The following is an 18014-nucleotide window of genomic DNA, read 5'->3' as shown; positions in this document are numbered from 1 at the left end:
TTTTGAGGCTGCCCAAAGCCACAACCTGTACCCCTGACACAGCAGGAGAGATGGCAGTGCGGTGTGGCTTACGTACTGTCTCCTCCGTGGCAAGCGAACGATGGGACAAGTGAGAGATGCTGCAAAGAGCGTTGAGAAAAGCTACAGTAATTTCTCTGTCCCTGGAGCCCACAGCCTGCGGCAGCTCCCGAGCTGGAGCCTGCAAGCTGCAACTTGCTCAACACTGCGGAGGTGACAGGGCTGTTGTTATGAACCACTGTGCGGACATGCCATTCTTCCCCAGTAGTCTGAATACAGATTTTTTGAGGAAAATACTTCCCAGGACATGTGAGACTGTGAATGCATATGTCATTAAACAATAATTTCTGGATAGGGCTCCAGAAAACATGGGAGGTATACCTACCTGCCTCAATTACTGTGAGGGAGCAGAAGCATCCTTTACGACTGTCCTCCAGCAATAAGCGAATGATAGCACAGGCTGTTTGGAGATATTGGTTTGTGAACCATCTTCAGTGGTATTTTGAATTTTCTTTTTTTTTTTTTTATCTCACTTCTGTATGAGCCATATCTGTTTTCCTTCCTACCAGACATACTTCCCTCTTCTTCAGCCGTCTTTAAAGTCGTAATCATGAGCATGAAGAGCTCCATGCATGGGCTGCTGTGACTTTTTCAAGCTGGTTCTCTATGGGAGGTATCAACAGTACAGGAAAAATTTACAGATCTGAATCTTTCAGTGCAATGACACGGGATGAATTCCCCAGCTTAAAATGTGAAAGAGCAAAACAGCATTTCACCCTCACAAAATTTACCGTGGGGGAGAAGCATGTCTCTATGGATGAGCAGTGACAGGGAGGTCTGCCATCCAGCGGCTTTCTTCCTCACTGCTGAGCAGCTACGGCAGCTTTGATCCATGCTCCCTACTTATTTGGGTTTGTGCCTTCACCTTTGCTGTCGCTGCAGGAGAGGATGAGAACAGGGACCTGGCATAGTCTCTGCATACCCAAGTTCTCAGCAGTTGCAGCTCTGTGTCGCCTTATTGCTGCAGGAACTTTATTACATGCAAAAGCACAGGTTCCTGTTTCCCCACTGTCAGCACGTTCTTGCTCCCAGCAACTGAAGGGGGGCAGTTGTTTTCAGACAAGGCTCCTCCTACTTCCGAAGTGTTAGCAACGGGGTTTAAAATTACATTAAAAGGTATTTCATTTTTTAAAAACATAATTGTGTTTGTGCTGTAGAGCAGAAACCCTATTGTGTTCGGGCGGACATAAAAAAAGTTGTTAGGCGTTCCTGCTTCCCGTAATACAGAGGCGTGTGGGAAGTGCACTGAGTCAGCTGCTCCAAAATACTGACAGCTGATAAAAAGCCCATTCGTCTCTAGGAAGTGCGGTGAGAAGGTGGGGAGACATCCTGCAGCAAACATGTCAGGTCTGTGATGTTTGTCTAATATTTCTTGTAAATAATTCACTGTACCAAAGCGTGTGTTCCATTAACTGCTAGGCTCAGGTTAGCATTGTTCCACTCAGTTGCTGTTTGCTTGTTTTCCATTCTGCAACCGTGTGTTTAGACAACGGATAAATGCAGATAAATCACAAGTCAAACAAACTACAAGTCAGATAAATTGTAATGGATGTAACTGAAGGATGTTTCTCTTCGATTTTTATTGTTGATGGTAGCTATGAAAAAGCAAGCTGGAGCCAGTAAATACTACAGGATTTCTTTTGACTCTCACAGATTTATTTTTTTTAAATAGAAAAAACATCTTTTGGAGATGCCTTCCTCCATTGGCTATGCAGGCAGCCCAAGTCACAAGCTTAGACTAGACAGCTAAGTTTTAGGCAAGCTAAAATTAGGGGAAATTAACTGCACACAAAGCACCAGTTCACCTCACAAGCTACACTGTGGCTTTATGCTAGTACAACCAAAAGGTAATCCTTTCCAGAGCATACTATATTGTGACCGCATCTGCTAGCACAAATCCTGCACTACTATCGAAATGATGCCAGGGGTTTCAGTCATGGATCTGAAAGCATTTTAATGGCATGCATCACACACCATGCTGGCTTGACGTCTGGTTATAAATATTGCTTTTAGGCTGTTTGGGTCGTTATGGGAATATACTGAATGTTGAAACAACTGGAGCTTCAGAGGCAACTGCGAAACCAGAAGGTCTGAGCTACTCAGGTAGGCGCTGATTGGGCTGTTCATCTCCCCTTGTATCTATGCAGGAGTTCACACCTATTATGGATCACGATCTCTGGCTGTCAGTCATTGCCACACAAGCTGATTTTTCCATAACCAATAAAGATCCTACCTGGACACATAAGTTTATGTTGCAAATAGAATTGCCTTTGAGACAATATTGAAAACCATCACAGGGAAAATGCAAGGTCTCCTGGGTGCATCCAACCCCTGCCATCGAGCCTCCTTTTCCCTCTCCCTTAAGAGTATTGCCCTCATGACCTAAGTTTCTGAACATTTCCCCATTATAGTTCTGAATTAAAAAGAAGTAAATCTGGGACTAACCCACCCGAAGGCTTAGATTTAAAAAAAGATCTGTCTTTTAGTCTGCACGCTAGAGAACCGCCCTCTCTATTTGAAAAAAAACCCACCATATTTTATATGATCTGTGTATTAATTTCTTGGGCACTTACCCTTCAGCAAAATGGGTCAATTCTATCATTGCTTCTCTCTAAATAGATTCAGAAGGATTCAAAAAGTCAGCTCGATCATAATGACTGTTAGAACAGCTTGTTTCCAATTTTAAAAACGAAAGGAAAAGTCATGCACATTGTGTTGTAGGAGTTCCTGCCTCAGAGAAGATTGCAGAAAAAGATTTAAAGAACATGGAGAAATACAAAGCCAAGATTACAGAAGTTGGCAACAGCAAGTGTGTTGATCCAGCTGTGATTGCTGGTATTATCTCTCGAGAGTCACATGCTGGGTCAGTGCTGAAAGACGGCTGGGGTGACCATGGAAACGCATTTGGTTTAATGCAGGTATGCTCAACCTTCTTAAAAACACAAACTTTATCCTTCTTTTGAAGCAGAAAGTCAGAAGAGTAGCAGGGGCCCTGTTGAAAGCCAACACCCTAAACCTTTTCAGCCAACTCTGGCCAGAATAAAGCTGATGCTCACCCAGCTGTTAGCTCCTGGCACAGGGGAAGGACCCTGGTGAGTGCTGCCATCCAGCGAGACCTGGACAGGCTGGAGAGTTGGGTGGGGAAAAACCTAATGAAATATAACAAGGGCAAGTGTAGAGTCTTGTATCTGGGCAGGAACAACCCCAGGTTCCAGTACAAGTTGGGGAATGACCTATTAAAGAGCAGTGTAGGGGAAATGGACCTGGGGGTCCTGGTGGACAGCAGGATGACCATGAGCCAGCACTGTGCCCTTGTGGCCAGGAAGGCCAATGGCATCCTGGGTGGTATTAGAAGCGGGGGCTAGTAGGTCCAGAGAGGTTCTCCTTCCCCTCTACTCTGCCCTGGTGAGACCACATCTGGAATATTGTGTCCAGTTCTGGGCCCCTCAGTTCAAGAAGGACAGGGAACTGCTGGAGAGAGTCCAGCGCAGAGCCACAAAGATAATTAAGGGAGTGGAGCATCTCCCTTATGAGGAAAGGCTGAGGGAGCTGGGTCTCTTTAGCTTGGAGAAGAGGAGACTAAGGGGTGACCTCATTAATGTTTATAAATATGTAAAGGGTGTCAGGAGGATGAAGCCAGGGTCTTCTCGGTGACAAGTAATGATAGGACAAGAGGCAATGGGTACAAACTGGAACACAGGAGGTTCTACTTATATTTATGAGAAGAAACTTCTTCTCAGTAAGGGTGACAGAACACTGGAACAGGCTGCCCAGGGGGGCTGTGGAGTCTCCTTCTCTGGAGACATTCAAACCCCACCTGGACACATTCCTGTGTAACCTCATCTAGATGTTCCTACTCTGGCAGGGCGATTGGACTAGATAATCTTTTGAGGTCCCTTCCAATCTCTAACATTCTGTGTTTCTGTGATTCTTTGAGAGTCAGGGCATGAGCAGACTGCTTTTACACCGTGAAACCACTGCTTGCTTCCCAGCAATGTCTTGGGAATTAAGAGATTAATTGTCCCTATTTCATACTTTAGATAATAAGTCTTGTTTCAGAAAGCATTTATTTTAACTAAGCAGCTACACACAGTCAGGTTAATTACCCTACATGCACCACAGGGCCCTGGCTAGTGGGAGATCTTGCTTCATTATTCATGCCTACATTCATGCCTTACCGGTTTGCCAAGTTGTATGCTTATTCATGCAGTCCCTAAACATTTGCTGTATGCGTTGGGATCTGCTTTTGTAACAGCTCCAGCCTCCTCAGACTTATGCTTTACTACCCCATGGATACGAGGTGAAGAGGGAGAAGGACTGGGGCAGAGATGCGAGGGAGTTCCCTAGGTGAAACAGGGATTTTCCCACCCTTGATGTAGCTGGGGAGGCAAGGAGCAATTCCCTTTCAGCTGGAAAAGCTTAAGCAGCAGTAACTCTGCTTTCTGCACCCCATCACTTTTACAGCAGCAGCTGTGATGGTTTTTTAAGGCCTTGACAGACAAGGAGGTGGGGCAGGCATTCCTCTTCAGTGCTCTGACAGTCTGCTGGTCACACATCTGCTGGCTTCCCCTGCACCTTGAGCTGAGCTTGCTTCCTCTATGCAATTACAAAAGAGGTAAATGATGAGATTAAAGATCAGAATGAATACAGGCAGCCTGTAAACAATGAAGAGCTCTGGATAAATAGTAGGGTTTCTGGTGTGCTGGTATTGCTGTCTCACTTTCAGGTTGACAAACGGTACCATAAGATCGTCGGGTCATGGGACAGTAAAGAGCACATAGCGCAAGGCACAGAGATTTTATGCGGGATGATAAACGAAATTGAGAAGAAATTCCCAACTTGGACAAAGGAACAGCAGCTCAAAGGTAGAGTTTTGTCAACTCTAAAACACTTCACACATATAAAAGTCAAGAGTGATAATGCTGTATAACCATGCACATCAGAAAAGTAAAAACACACCCCTGTCCCTCTCTTCATTTTATTGAAGTGTGGAACAATATTCTTTAATACTCACTAAAAGAAACAGAGGAATAAGATTTGGTTAGCTTTCTAGCAGGCTTTTGGAAAACTTGGCAAATATCATGACATTTTTCAGTTGCAAGGAGTAAGGGTGGGTTTTCTCCTCCTCTCTCCATTTCACTTGCTTTGTGTTCCTATACCCACCTACAAAAAGTTACTATCCCAGCAACTCTGAAGAACAAACACATTAATTTTGAAAATGTAAGGTCCTCTCTGGAGGAAGTATGGTTATATTCCTGAGAGCTGATTACAGCTGAAGCCATTGTTATGGTTGGGTCCCTTTATTTCAACTACAATACAAAGGTGTCTGTGGTTATAAATGCAGGTAGGCGTGAAGAAATATGCACAAAAGGAAACAGTCACGCAACTGAAAATGTTAACATTAGCAAAATACAGCAAGGGGACAATGACAACCAAGTCTGGATGTAAAGAAGGAAATTATAATTTCTTCACAAAGTTAAAACATAAAAGGAACACCTCAGTGAGAAAAAAAGAGCTGGAAATAGTAATTCTTTGGCCAACAACACTAGTGAAAAGAGAGCTACAAACTAAAGCAATGCATTTAAGTTATTATTTTTGTTTGGTTGGTTATTTACTGACGAAGTTTCACCTCTGTTTGTGTGTTGCTTTCACTTTCATCTCAGGTGGGATCTCAGCCTATAACGCGGGAGCAAACAATGTCCGGAGCTACGACAGGATGGATATTGGCACAACACACCATGACTATGCCAATGACGTGGTTGCAAGAGCCAAGTTTTATAAGAGAAATGGATATTGAGATACCTGAGTAATTATTAGATTTGAATCACTGATTGTGTATTTGCTTCTAATTTTAAAAACCCTGGATTTCTCCCCCAGAAACAGTTAGAATGGGAGCAGGCAATAAAGCCAGAAACAAGTGCAAGCTTTCAATGATTTATTTTTTCAGCTAAGGCTAAAACAAACAAACAAACAAACTTTAAAAGATAACACTACTAATAATCCAAACCGCTACCTATCTTTTGCCATTTATTTTTTATCTCACTTCATGAGAATATCCAGGCAGAGTTTTCATCCGTGCTTGCAGTTTCTCAAGCAGCAGATTAATGCTGCAAGAAAGTTATATGCTGCTTAACAAGATTTTATTTGCTTTAGATTTTATCTGTAAATACATGTGTCTAACAGCAGTACAAAACTGATTGTTAACAATTTGCAATTTTGGAATTGGATATTTGCAATAATTATCATATATGTTCAATCTACAAGAAGAGTGTATCAGTGTATCATATCCTTTCAGAATAATTGCTCTTAACTTTGGTGATGTGACCCCAAAGTGGCTGTTTCTTGTGACAGGAGGGAAAATGCTAACCTATCCTTGGCATTCTTTTGCCCTTGATGCTACTCCATTTTAGCCTTTACAGTTGCAAACAATCCGTAAAACTCGAGCTACTCTAATGAATACTTCTATTGATAGCTTCAGTGCAGGGTGTGCAGTAAAAATAGGCACATTCCATCGTGGTTTTAGTGGCGTGTAGTTTATAAAATATGATGCGCGTTCATGCACAATAAACAGATCCTTTTAATCAATCATATAATAAAGCTTTTGGAAGCCTTAGCTTCAGAGATGTCGGATTCATTCAGCCATTTCAAGACATAGGGGAGAAAAGTGGTTAAGAGTGGTGAAAAAGAACCCTCAAGCATACCACTAGGGGCAAAAGGATTAATAACAAAGAGTACAGGGGGTTGTTTGCTTTAAATATGGTGCACTTTTATAGAGAATATTTTCTACCTGTAACTAATACTATCCTGATGTTATTATTAGAATTGTATTGATCTACTCACACTACAGTATGAATTACCAAATCTGAAACAGTAAATGAACCTGTAACAGAACAATAGCACAGAAATAGATTTTTTAAATTAAAACAGCACATTTCCACACTGCTACCATATATTGCACCAAAAAAATTGTTTGAATATACTTTAAATGCTACAGCAGGTAGACACAGCCAATGGTTCCTACCCAAGAAGCAAGCTCAGTATGAGGCAGCTGTGTGCCCAAGCAGCACAGGCAGCTAAGGGTACCCTGGGCTGCATGAAGAGAATCATGGAATTATAGAACAGCTTGGGTGGAAAGGGACCTTTAAAGGTATCTAGTTCAACCCCCCTGCAGTGAGCAGGAACATCTTCAACTAGATCAGGTTGCTCAGAGCTCAGAAGCACAGCTTGACCAAGGGAAGGGATTACACGCCTCTACTAAGTACTTAGACCACACCTAGAGTGGTGTCCAGTTTGGGGCATTCTTGACACAGGAAAGACCAATTAAGTCGAGCAAACTCCGTAGAGAGAAACCAAGCTGGCTGAGGCTGGAGCACTTGCCCTGTGAGAAGGGAGAGCTTCAGGTGGACCTCGCAGCAGCCCCACAGTGCCTACCTGTGAGGGATGATTGAGGACACGGAGCCAGGCCAGCTCCTCCTGGTAGTGCAAGTTGGGAAATGACAAAGGCATAAAGGGCATAAGCTCAAAGAAGAGAAGCTCAGACCGGGTAAAAGACTGTACTTGGCATATAACCTTTTCCCCATGAGGACAGCCAGGCAGCAGAGCAGGCTGCCCAGAAAGGCTCCACTGTCCCTGTCCTCAGGGGTTTTCAAGACTCGACTGGACAAAGTCCTGAGCAACCTGTCTGACCTCAGCGCTGGCCCTGCATTGAGAAGGAGGTTGGACTAGAGACCTGCGAGGCACCTTCCAACAGGTATTTTGCCATCATCTGAAGTCAGCCTGTTTGTTCCCTGCACAAAAAGGCGGTATCTCTTACCTGTGCTTCATGACAATTTACATGAAGCATTTCCAATGCTCCATTAATGAAAAGATGTGGACACATGCTGTTTGTGCACCCTGTTGGTTCAGAGTTTGGAGCTGACAGCAAATCTTTAGAGGAAGTATGCTTATAGACAGAAGGTTTGGGATAGGAGACTGACCGTATGACAGTTGTGACCTTGGAGGAAATACTATTTTGGAAATGTCAAAACCTGCACATATATTTAAGATCTTAAGAAAACACTATTTCCTTTCCCGTGAGAACTGCCGTCTTGTCAATTAAAGACAGCTGTAAGCATCTCTTGTAGCTAAATCTTACCCAGAAATAACAGGTACTATCTAAAGCATTTTCCTTTTCCTGTACTTAGGAAGCAGTTATTAGCTCTGCTTTAACTAAGGTCGTTTATCACACACTTTTTATGTTATGCACAGTACCAAGCAAGCTTCCTCATTAGCACATTATTTCTGGTTTACACTGCAGTACTTTTGAAGGTTGTCGCATCTGTATAGTAGAATGAATAGGAGATCCATACCCATACACATTCTGTGTATGACAGAACTGGCAGCACTCCCTCTGTTGGAGATTCACCAGGCTGCAGTGCCGTGGACACTAATCCTGATTGTGCTTGGAAAGGCTGAGCAATTGCGGTTTGGGTGCTCCGGGCCACCAAGCTTGCTACAAGACTTGTATTAGCTATCCCTCAGCAACAAGACCCACTGGGCCCTAGTACCTGTGCCACCTCTTTTAATCGTGCCCCGTACCTTCAATGCACTACACATGGTCCTTCAAAAGGGCTGAAATTTCAGCTTTACTGAGTACCTCCCTGTGGGAACATGGTCACCACCCCACAGAGGCTGCAGTTGTAACACACTGCAGCACAAGATGCTATGCAGACGCTGGAAGTAAGCAGGGAGGGAAGAAAAGCAACATTCATTTCTCTGCTTCACTTTTGCCTTGCTAATCTATACACTTCAGACTGACAGCAGTTATTTTCTGCATCTGTCCAACCATAGCCTGTAGCTTGTTGAGAAACTGATATTTTTTCAGCTCAATTTCACATTTCTGCCTTCAGCAGGCCCCCAGAAGCCATTACTTTTCAATGCCATTACCATGGCCTTTCCTTCTTTTTCTTCTGCACACAGTGTCTTCAGCTTTTATGTTCCTCTACCGATATGTCTGTTCCTTTGAACTCCTACTAGTGTTTACTCTTCTCTGCAAGCATGCAGAAAGGATAAACATACTTTTTCAGCAACTGTATCCCTCTGATCTTCTCACAACATACAGTCATTAAGATTAACTCTGCAGCATGTGTAGCGTGGGAGAGCCTCACAGTCTGTTAAACTACGCAATTTATGCTCGCTGGAATGAAAACTGCTTTATTATTAGATACAGAAGCAGCTTGCTAACTTTGGCCACAATTCTTAAAACTGTAAATAAAAATATGCATACAGTACTACTTGAGATCCTTCAGTAAAAACTGTTATTTTATAAGCTTGCAGCCCATCATTACTAACTTGCATCAGAGGCATGCTTTAGGGTCTCCAGATTTCTAAAGTCTGCAATTTTAGAAAAGGACAAGTATCAGCTTTCACACAGACTGCAGCTCTTAGGCTAGTGCTACTAAACATTTAGGACTGAGAAATACATATGAAGTCAGACAGTGCAATTCCTGAAAGACAAATTATACAACCTACCAAGATGTGAATCACTCCTTCTGTTACTCCCAAGCAGGGAGCTCAGGTACTTTTTAAGCTACAGAGGAGGCCAGGTGACAGACTGTTTGCTTAGGAACAAGCGTGAGAGCTGGATAACAAGATAAGTCCCCCAAATGCCTGCCTCAACCAAATGACACTCTCGGTGGACAGCCAGTCAGCTCTTGTGTAACTGGCAAACAGAGGGCTTTTCAATTCCAGTTCCCTCCTTCACACAATAAAGATGAAGTCATGCACTGTCATTGCAAACCTTTACTATTAGCTGGAAATGCCCTCACCAGCAATAGCTAAATCTATTCTACTTATTTCTCTGCTTATCTGACTTTATGTTCTCTCATAACTAGCCATAAACTGCAGTAATCTAGCCACAAAGTTAAAACACGAGGAAAGAAAGCCTATCATTCATTTAATATTTCAGGCAAATATTACCAATCCTGAATTTTATATTTGCACACATGTAATCCTTCTTTAAGCAGTGTCACCTCCATCACTCATACCAGACAGGGTACTAATTAAGCTTACATTTAATAAACAAACTCTTAACTCAAGAGTTAAATTATTTATTTTATAAAATATAAATCCAACAAGCACATCTTATGGCTTAATTTCTTTCTGCTCCACAGGTTTCAGATGCCGTTTAATGACAAGCTCTCCCTTGCTCGTAAGAAAGGTGTCCGACATTTCCTCTTCTGTTGGCAACCCGTAAGGTAGTTTCAGTGGTTGTATCCTACAGACAAAAGAGTTTGCTTAGTGAAGTCCTACGACTAGAAGAGAGTTACATTGTGTTCCAAATCAAACAAATAGTTAACAAACCTTATCAGATGTTTAACAACCTTCAGTTTGGAATTCACAGAAGGGATATTTTTGTGCAGTCTTGGCTGATGTGCCTGTAGAAAGTATAGAACAGGTTTTATAAATGCATTGCCAACCCCCAAATCTCCATTTACTAAACTTTTCACGCTGTCAGTAAAAATATAAACCACATTTGCAAATGCAAGATTTAGAGAAATCTCATGCATCAAGAACACATATGAAAATATTAAATCAAAACTTCATCAAACTCTATTCCGGTAAAATAACAAATTCAGCTTCATTCCCATTACGTTATCAATATATTCAAATTTCTTCCAACTGTTACAAATACTATAAAGTTTAGGGGAAAGACTGCTTGCTTCAGATCTTAAATTGATCAACCACACATTTTTTTCTCTGCAATATAACACTGACTAGATGAATCTTTACACAGTGTGTTGTTGGCCTAAAGAATTTTGATAAAAACACCTTTGACACAAATTCTTAAAGTCTTGGATTTGGAAGCGTTTTCACTAACAAACTAGTCTTACCTACGTATTCACAACATCTGAATAATTCAAAGTATTTACAAATCTATTTTTATTATTTTAGCAGAATTCTCAAGGTAAAGTTCTCCTCAGGCATCCAGAGCAACACCACATAATGATATTCTGAATTCCCACTAAAAGGGCACTTGTAATTAACACTCCTCTCAGTTCTTAAACACATCATCATTTTCTCAACTAAATTTATAGCAGCTGTAAAACAATCCAAGTTTGGTGACTGCAAAATCGAGGTCCTTAAAAAAAACCTCATCACCTTAATTCTACCCTATATTTCTACATTTCTGATGTACACAGTAAATATAAAGAACAGCAATCATACTTTATCCAGTCCAAGATCATGTATTATCTTCTTTTCCCAATATGGGCGACCAATTACACTTTTAATTCGAGTAATAACATGGATTTTGTGGGGCTGCTCAGGGTCACCTCCATACTTTTCGTGATCTCCAGGCCGTGGCTGAAATACCTAGAATAAGAAGTTCACAAAACAAATGTTTTTCCCCTAAATATCTGAATTATTATTATAGTTAACAAAATAACTCTCTAAAACATACTTCAACCTTGGTAAAAACTCTTACATGTTTAGCTGTCCTTCTTTTCAGAAGGTCAGAGCACTAATAAGTGACCTCAAATTTAGCTTTTGTAACATTTAAGTCAAAAATATTTTTATATGGGTTTGCTGATGAATACATTAACTCCTGCATTTGGCAGTGTAACTGTACAGAAATACAGGCACAACACTCTATACAAGCACAGCACTTAATTCTCATGCATCTCATTGAAGAGCCTCTGCTTAGCCTCTGAATGGTAACTTTTTTCTTAGGCGTTAAGAATAATTCTAAGGAAAAGAGTCAACTGACACTAGACGGTATCTTGCAAAAACATAACCTAAAAATGTAAATGTAAAAATTTAAAATGTAAGTCAAACTTCTCATCAGAGAATCACAGAATATCAGTTGGGTTTAGTTATCTATTGAATTGAATACTTCAGTTGGAAGGGACCCACAATGATCATCTAGTCCAACTGCCTGACCATTTCAGGGCTGACCAAAAGTTAAAGCCTGCTGGTAACGACATTGTCCAAATGACTCTTAAACACTGACAGGCCTGGGCATCGACCGCCTCTCTAGGAAGCCTGTTCCAGTGTTTGACCACCCTCTTAGTAAATAAATGCTTCCTCATGTCCAGTCTAAACCTCCCCTGGCACAGCTTTGAGCCATTCCCACGTGCCCCATCACTGGATCCCAGGAAGCAGAGCTCAGCACCTCCCTCTCCCCTTCCCCTCCTCAGGAAGCTGCAGAGCCATGAGGTTGCCTCTCAGCCTCCTTCTCTCCAAACTAGACCAGCCCAAAGTCCTCAGCTACTACTCACAGGACAGGCGTACCAGCCCTGTTGCCTTTCTCTGGAGGCATTCAAGGACCTTCACACCCTTCTTTAATGGTGGGGCCCAGAACTGCAGACAGGGCTTGAGATGAGGCTATACCAACAATGAATATAGCAGGCCAATCACCTCTTTTGACCTGCTGGTTATGCCGTTTGATGCACCCCAGGATGTGGTTTGCTCTCCTGGCTGCCAGAGTACACTGCTGACTCCCACTCAGCTGCTGTCAACCAGCACCCCCAGATTCCTTTCTGCAGGGCTGCTCTCCAGCCACTCCTCTCCCAATTTATACTTGGTGCCCAGCCTTACTTTATCCTAGCAGCAGAATCTGGCATTTGTTCTTGTTAAATCTCATGCCATTAATCATAGCCCAATGCTCTAGCCTACGTAGATCCCTCTGCAATGCCTCTGGTCCCTCGAGAGACTTGACAGCATCTCCCAGTTCGGTATCATCAGCAAACTTGCTAATGGTGCATTCAACTCCTGCATCCAGATAATTGATAAAAACACCAAATGGAGCCATCCCTCTAGAACTGAGCCCTGAGGAACACCACTGGTGACCAGTCACCAGCCAGACATAGCCCCATTCACTACAACCCTTTGGGCTCTGCCCTCCACTCAGCACACTGTACACCTGCGCATCTCAGAGCCTCTAGGAGTCTGTCACACCACAGAAAGCACAGAATTAAGCAGTCTGATCCCTATTTTTCAGTTTCTTGACTACTGAAGCACGTACCGAGTCTGGAATCCTTGACCTGGTAAAGAGACAACGAACCCACACCGTGGGTGCCATCCCCTCCATCCTCTTCCCCAGCACCTGCAAAGAGAGCAGGACTCAACTCGTCTGCATTTCCCTCATGGCTCTTCATATGTGCAAATAGATTATGTAGCCAAACTCAGGCCGGCAGGGCACATATCTCGTGTTAATCACATCTCTGGGCAGCTGAAGAACAGCCCGTGCTGACACCGGGCGCCCACAAGCTCCTCGGCCTCTCCACCGGCCGCGCTCTCCCCTCAGGGGAGACACCGACCAGGCCCCGCGGCGGGGACGCCCCGGGATGGGGGGGGTGAAGCTCCCAGTACCGCGCCACCCGTGTCCCCCTCCACACGGCCGTCCCCCGCCGCTGCACGAGGAGGCCCCGCCGCCGAGTGATCGCGCACGGCCAAAGGGGCGGCGCCAGCGATAGGTTGCCCCCAAAGAAACCCCCAGCCCGGGCCAGCACCTTCCAAGCGGCAGTGTACCCCAGGCCGGCCCGGCCCGCAGCGGCCGCCATCTCGGTGCGCAACGTTCCGGCCGGGAACCGACGCCACAGCACTTCAGTCCCTCGCTAGCGGAAGGACAGCGGTGAGACACAACCCCGTCCTTCTTCCTCCGCGTCTGTGTCTACTCCCCGGGAGGCGGGGGAAGCGGAGCGCATGCGCACTGTGGCCTCCCGGCACTGCCCGGGGCGTGGCCGCCTGGTGCCGGTCCCGGTCGTGGGTCGGGTCCCCGTCCGCGCCGCGGCGCCTATGTCGCGGGCGGGGGGCGATGGCACCGCCGCGCTGGAGCGGGCCGGGGCGGAGACGGTGAAGCGGGCGGTGGAGCTGGACCTGGCGTCTCGCTTCCAAGAGTCGCTGGTGTGTTACCAGGAGGGCATCGACCTCCTGCTGCAGGTGGTGAAAGGTACCGGGCGGGGCGGCAGCGGCGGGCGGGTGGGTGGGTGAGGGGCGGTTGGGCAGCCGTTTGCTACAGCCGTTGAGGAGACACGAGCCGCATTTGACGGCCTCGGTCCCCTGTCGGCTGGCGGGGACGCTGGCGTGTGTGCCCCCTGCCTTGAGGAGAGCTGGCCTGGGCGCCTTTGATCCACAGCCACGAAGGATGAGGCCAAAAAGCACCGTTACCGAAGGAGAATATCCGAGTACATGACCAGAGCTGAAGACATTAAGAAACACATTGAAAAAGAGAAACAAGGTATGGAGCTGGGGTGTACCTGTTTGCATTTAAATACCTGTTGTCATGTGAATGTTGCGGTTAAGGCAGGAGTTATGTCATGATGTTTACTGAAAGAGAGACTTCTTTTCAGAGGGCAAATACCATAAGCAAATCAGGATAGAGGACAACGCAACAGGTTTCAGCTACGAAAAGGTTTTCCAAGAGTACCTCACTGAGATTCTTTCTGAAGTTTGGGTGGAGGACCCGTACATTAGGAGTGTTCATCAGGCAAGTAGATATTCGGTGTAACTAATACAGATGTAACTACTAAAAAAGTTCCAAGTTACTAAATTAAATAACACTTTTGCAGTTGTATAACTTTCTACGATTCTGTGAGATGCTAGTTAAGGGGCCGTGCAAGGTGAAAACAATCCACCTCCTCACTTCCCATGATAAAGTAAGTGTCTAGACTTTGGTTTCTATTTCCTCATAATCAGGTGTTACCACATGCAAATATGTATATACAGTGTCTTTAAATATAGATTTGTTGTTACTTACCAGTATGTGTTAGACTGAGCCTTCATCAGAAGACACAGATTAAAAGAAAAATAAGAAGTGGGAGTTGAACATAAGCAATTTATAAGTTAAGAATTTTCTCATAACTCTAACAAATTATTGGTAAACAGAATCTTAAATGGAAAAGATATTTTTGTGAAAGTTTTGCTATGGAAAATGTCATCAGAGCGAAAGCATCTATTGAGACATGTTTTTTTCTCTTGCAGGAACTGTATATAGTTGTCATTTTAGAGGCTTTGATGAGTTAAAACCTCTCAAACTATCACTGCATTTATTTTGGCTCAAATAGTGTTAGGTATCTAGTTTCAGAGAGCTGAGAGTGAGCACCTCCTCAGCATTCCTTAGCAAGTGTATGTGTAATGTCTGCTTTTTATCCTGTCTCTGAAACTGCAAATCTGCTTTCATCCAAGTTACTTCCTTTTGGTTTAAGTTATTACTAAAAAGGTTTTGTTGGTGAGTTTAGGAAGAGGTGGCCGGAAGTAGAATACATGATTAAAAAAAGAAAAACACCACATTATTTTTACTTTTAACAGGGTAGTGGGAGGAGTCAGCAGATAAGTGGCTTGGAAGAAATACAACAATCATTGAGAAATTATGGAATAACACTGAATATCACATTTTCTTCTTCAATACATGATCGAGAAATTAGGTGGGTGATATAAAAAATCAGTGAATGCCAGTTATTCGAAGTCAAACTACTTAAGTCAAACAACTAGACAAGTTGAAAACTAGAAGTCAGACTACTTTTGGAACAACTTCCAATTACAGCTGTGGTTAACAAAAGTGAAAGGCAGTGGCCTTCACTGGATAAAATCAGCTCTCCATAGTTTCATGTGTTCTAACTGTGAACATAATAGATGTCTCTTTATACAGAACAGTGTCCATACAGGTACCAGCTACACTAGGAAATAATTGTGATTGAAACAAGGAGCTTGTGCATCATGTGGATATAACTTTTTTTATTCAGCATACTCATAGTATTCAAATTTGTGAATTTTCACAACAGATTCAACAATGGATGGATGATTAAGATTGGAAGGGGTCTTGATTATTTTAAGAAACCACTGGTAAGAATGCTTTGACCTCTTAACTTATTCTGTAGAAGAGCTGATAGTATTTTCACCATGTCAATTCTGTTAATTTCTGCAGGGTCATTTCAGCATTGGATACTGTGACTTTGACTTGCGACCTTGTCATGAAACAACAGTGGATGTCTTTCATACCAAAAATACAAAGAAAATGTGATCAGATATGACTGCTTTTAATGAGTGTTTTTATAAGCATAAAAATGTAAAGCTGGAACATGCTGCTTGAATCCAGCTGTCCACCCTTAGAAGCAACTCTTCTAAGTGCTTAGTCTAGTTCAGCTTTTATAATCTATAGGTTTAAGAACATTTGAGATTTTTTCAGTGTGAGAAAGCACAACTATACAGTTCTTCCACTGTAGTTCTCCCATAATCTTAATTAATACAATCCATGTCTAAATTTTATCTTGGTTTCATAACAGACCCTCAATACTGTCTCTCAAAGGCTCGTTTTTTGTCATTGCTATTTTTACTGTTAGTTTTTCTCTTGAGGCAAATTTTGGGTTTTTTAATCTTTATTTGACTGCCTCACAAACATTTGAAGGTGGGCTGCCACATGTCCTCTTTTATAAGCAGCCTTATTTATTTCCTTTAATTCCTGTATTCTAGTCATGACTACTGTTATGGCGTGTTTTGGTCAAACCCGTAATACCTGATTTTGCAGAATTTACTAGTAACCTCAAATATAACATACAATTTTCCAAACTCCTTGCATAGAGACATTTTAGGGTCATCTTATTTGTCTCTGCATGATGGATGTTGGGTTGGAAAGGATGCAAACAGCTGTATTTTTTCTCTATCACTTGTGTATGTTCTTTTATTCTGTGATACATGGTCATATGCCTGGTTTCCATCCTTAGCATTAGATGTGGAAAGGTTGCATTATACTCTGCCAAACTTTTCCCTGACTTGCAAGTTTATTGTCTTTCCAGCTAGTCATGCCAGTCTGAACTGCAGTAACCTGTTTCCCTGCTACTAAGATAGTCCCCTAAATAAGAAGAATTTATTTTTAAATTCTGCCACAAGTTGGATACCCTGAAACTTTCTTATTAATAATGATTCTAAGGAATGGGCTAATTGGAAGAAAGACAAAGTCTTTTCTTGTCTTTACTTAATCCTCTGTAAAGCAGAAGGTAGCACCTGAGCTGCTGCTGCTTTTTCTCCTAACACATGAGTTCTCGATCATTGTCAGCACGAATCCAGCAAAGTCCTGTATTCTGACATGAAGAACAGGCAGTAGCCTCTTTTACAGGTCACATCAAAGTCTTTTCAGCCTCAGGACTGATAGGTGCCTTACATTTTCTGTATTTTGTAATACAATAAGCCTCCATATTCTAGTAGCATGTTCAGTGCTAGAACTTCGTCCTATGTTTCTTTTTCTGGATGGCTGGTCTATTTCATGATCATTTTTTTATTATTTGCTTTATTGTTCTTTCACCTTCTGTCATCTAATGCTGCTTTCCTTTTATTCTTGCTTCTAATGCAACAAATCTACTCCATAGCTACCAAGAAGAAACAGAGCTGGTCTTTGCCTTGTTCTTTGGGTCACAGTTTGCCAGTGGTTTGCCTTCTTTATCCTTTTGCATAATAATGTGTCAGCTTTTCAGTGTTACATCAGCAAAAAGAATAATATATGTGCCACAGAAGCTGTACGCGACCAGTCAGTCCCCTCAGACATTCCACAGAAGCTCCCTGGCTTGCTGCTGTGATACTAGATTTTTTGTGACTGTCATCAGGTTTCTTCAGTTGTATATAATATATGCCTATTTTTAATGGGAATAAAGGTTATTTTTTATTATTTGTAGTTTTAGTCCTCTGTTTGAATTCTTGTCTGCACTACATAGGGTAATTCAGGGAAGCTGGGTAATGCCTTATAGATCAGTCATGTTTGGGAGAAGGTTCACTGTAAATTCAGTAAGCTTCCCAAATGTCAAGCTTTGTATGTTTTAACCTAGTCCAGCCATTTCAAACACACAGGGGCAAAATAAAAAGCCACCTTAAATATTATAGATCAACTCTAAATCCTTATGCTCAATTGGAAATAAAAATCTTTATGTTTTCTCCACCTTGTAATACAATATGCCTGTCTGTTCTGG

The 18014-nt window shown here is 42.8% G+C and overlaps 3 protein-coding genes across 3 annotated transcripts; 2 read left to right on the top strand and 1 right to left on the bottom strand.

Annotated features, from left to right (window-relative positions):
* The first annotated feature begins 1210 nt into the window (after positions 1-1210).
* On the top strand, positions 1211-5906 carry LOC309452139 (lysozyme g-like). Its single transcript, XM_082075954.1, has 5 exons — positions 1211-1425; positions 2092-2181; positions 2800-2996; positions 4805-4943; positions 5742-5906. The coding sequence occupies exons 1-5, from the start codon at positions 1419-1421 to the stop codon at positions 5873-5875; spliced, it is 567 nt and encodes a 188-aa protein (XP_081932080.1). The 5' UTR covers positions 1211-1418; the 3' UTR covers positions 5876-5906.
* Positions 5907-10150: 4244 nt separating this feature from the next.
* On the bottom strand, positions 10151-13749 carry MRPL30 (mitochondrial ribosomal protein L30). Its single transcript, XM_082075955.1, has 5 exons — positions 13569-13749; positions 13082-13162; positions 11284-11430; positions 10420-10493; positions 10151-10333 (listed from the first exon to the last, which is right to left on the bottom strand). Exons 1-5 carry the CDS (start codon positions 13617-13619, stop codon positions 10201-10203), a joined length of 486 nt encoding a protein of 161 aa, XP_081932081.1. The 5' UTR covers positions 13620-13749; the 3' UTR covers positions 10151-10200.
* A 2-nt stretch (positions 13750-13751) lies between these two features.
* MITD1 (microtubule interacting and trafficking domain containing 1) lies at positions 13752-17722 on the top strand. Its single transcript, XM_082075953.1, has 7 exons — positions 13752-14008; positions 14195-14296; positions 14409-14545; positions 14628-14714; positions 15367-15482; positions 15840-15900; positions 15983-17722. The coding sequence occupies exons 1-7, from the start codon at positions 13762-13764 to the stop codon at positions 16076-16078; spliced, it is 846 nt and encodes a 281-aa protein (XP_081932079.1). The 5' UTR covers positions 13752-13761; the 3' UTR covers positions 16079-17722.
* Positions 17723-18014: the final 292 nt, after the last annotated feature.

Source organism: Streptopelia decaocto, assembly GCF_964273445.1.
Source record: "Streptopelia decaocto genome assembly, chromosome: 1".
Classification (NCBI taxonomy): Eukaryota; Metazoa; Chordata; class Aves; order Columbiformes; family Columbidae; genus Streptopelia; species Streptopelia decaocto.
The sequence above is the reverse complement of the archived record's forward strand: the minus strand, read 5'-3'. Positions and strand labels throughout refer to the sequence as shown.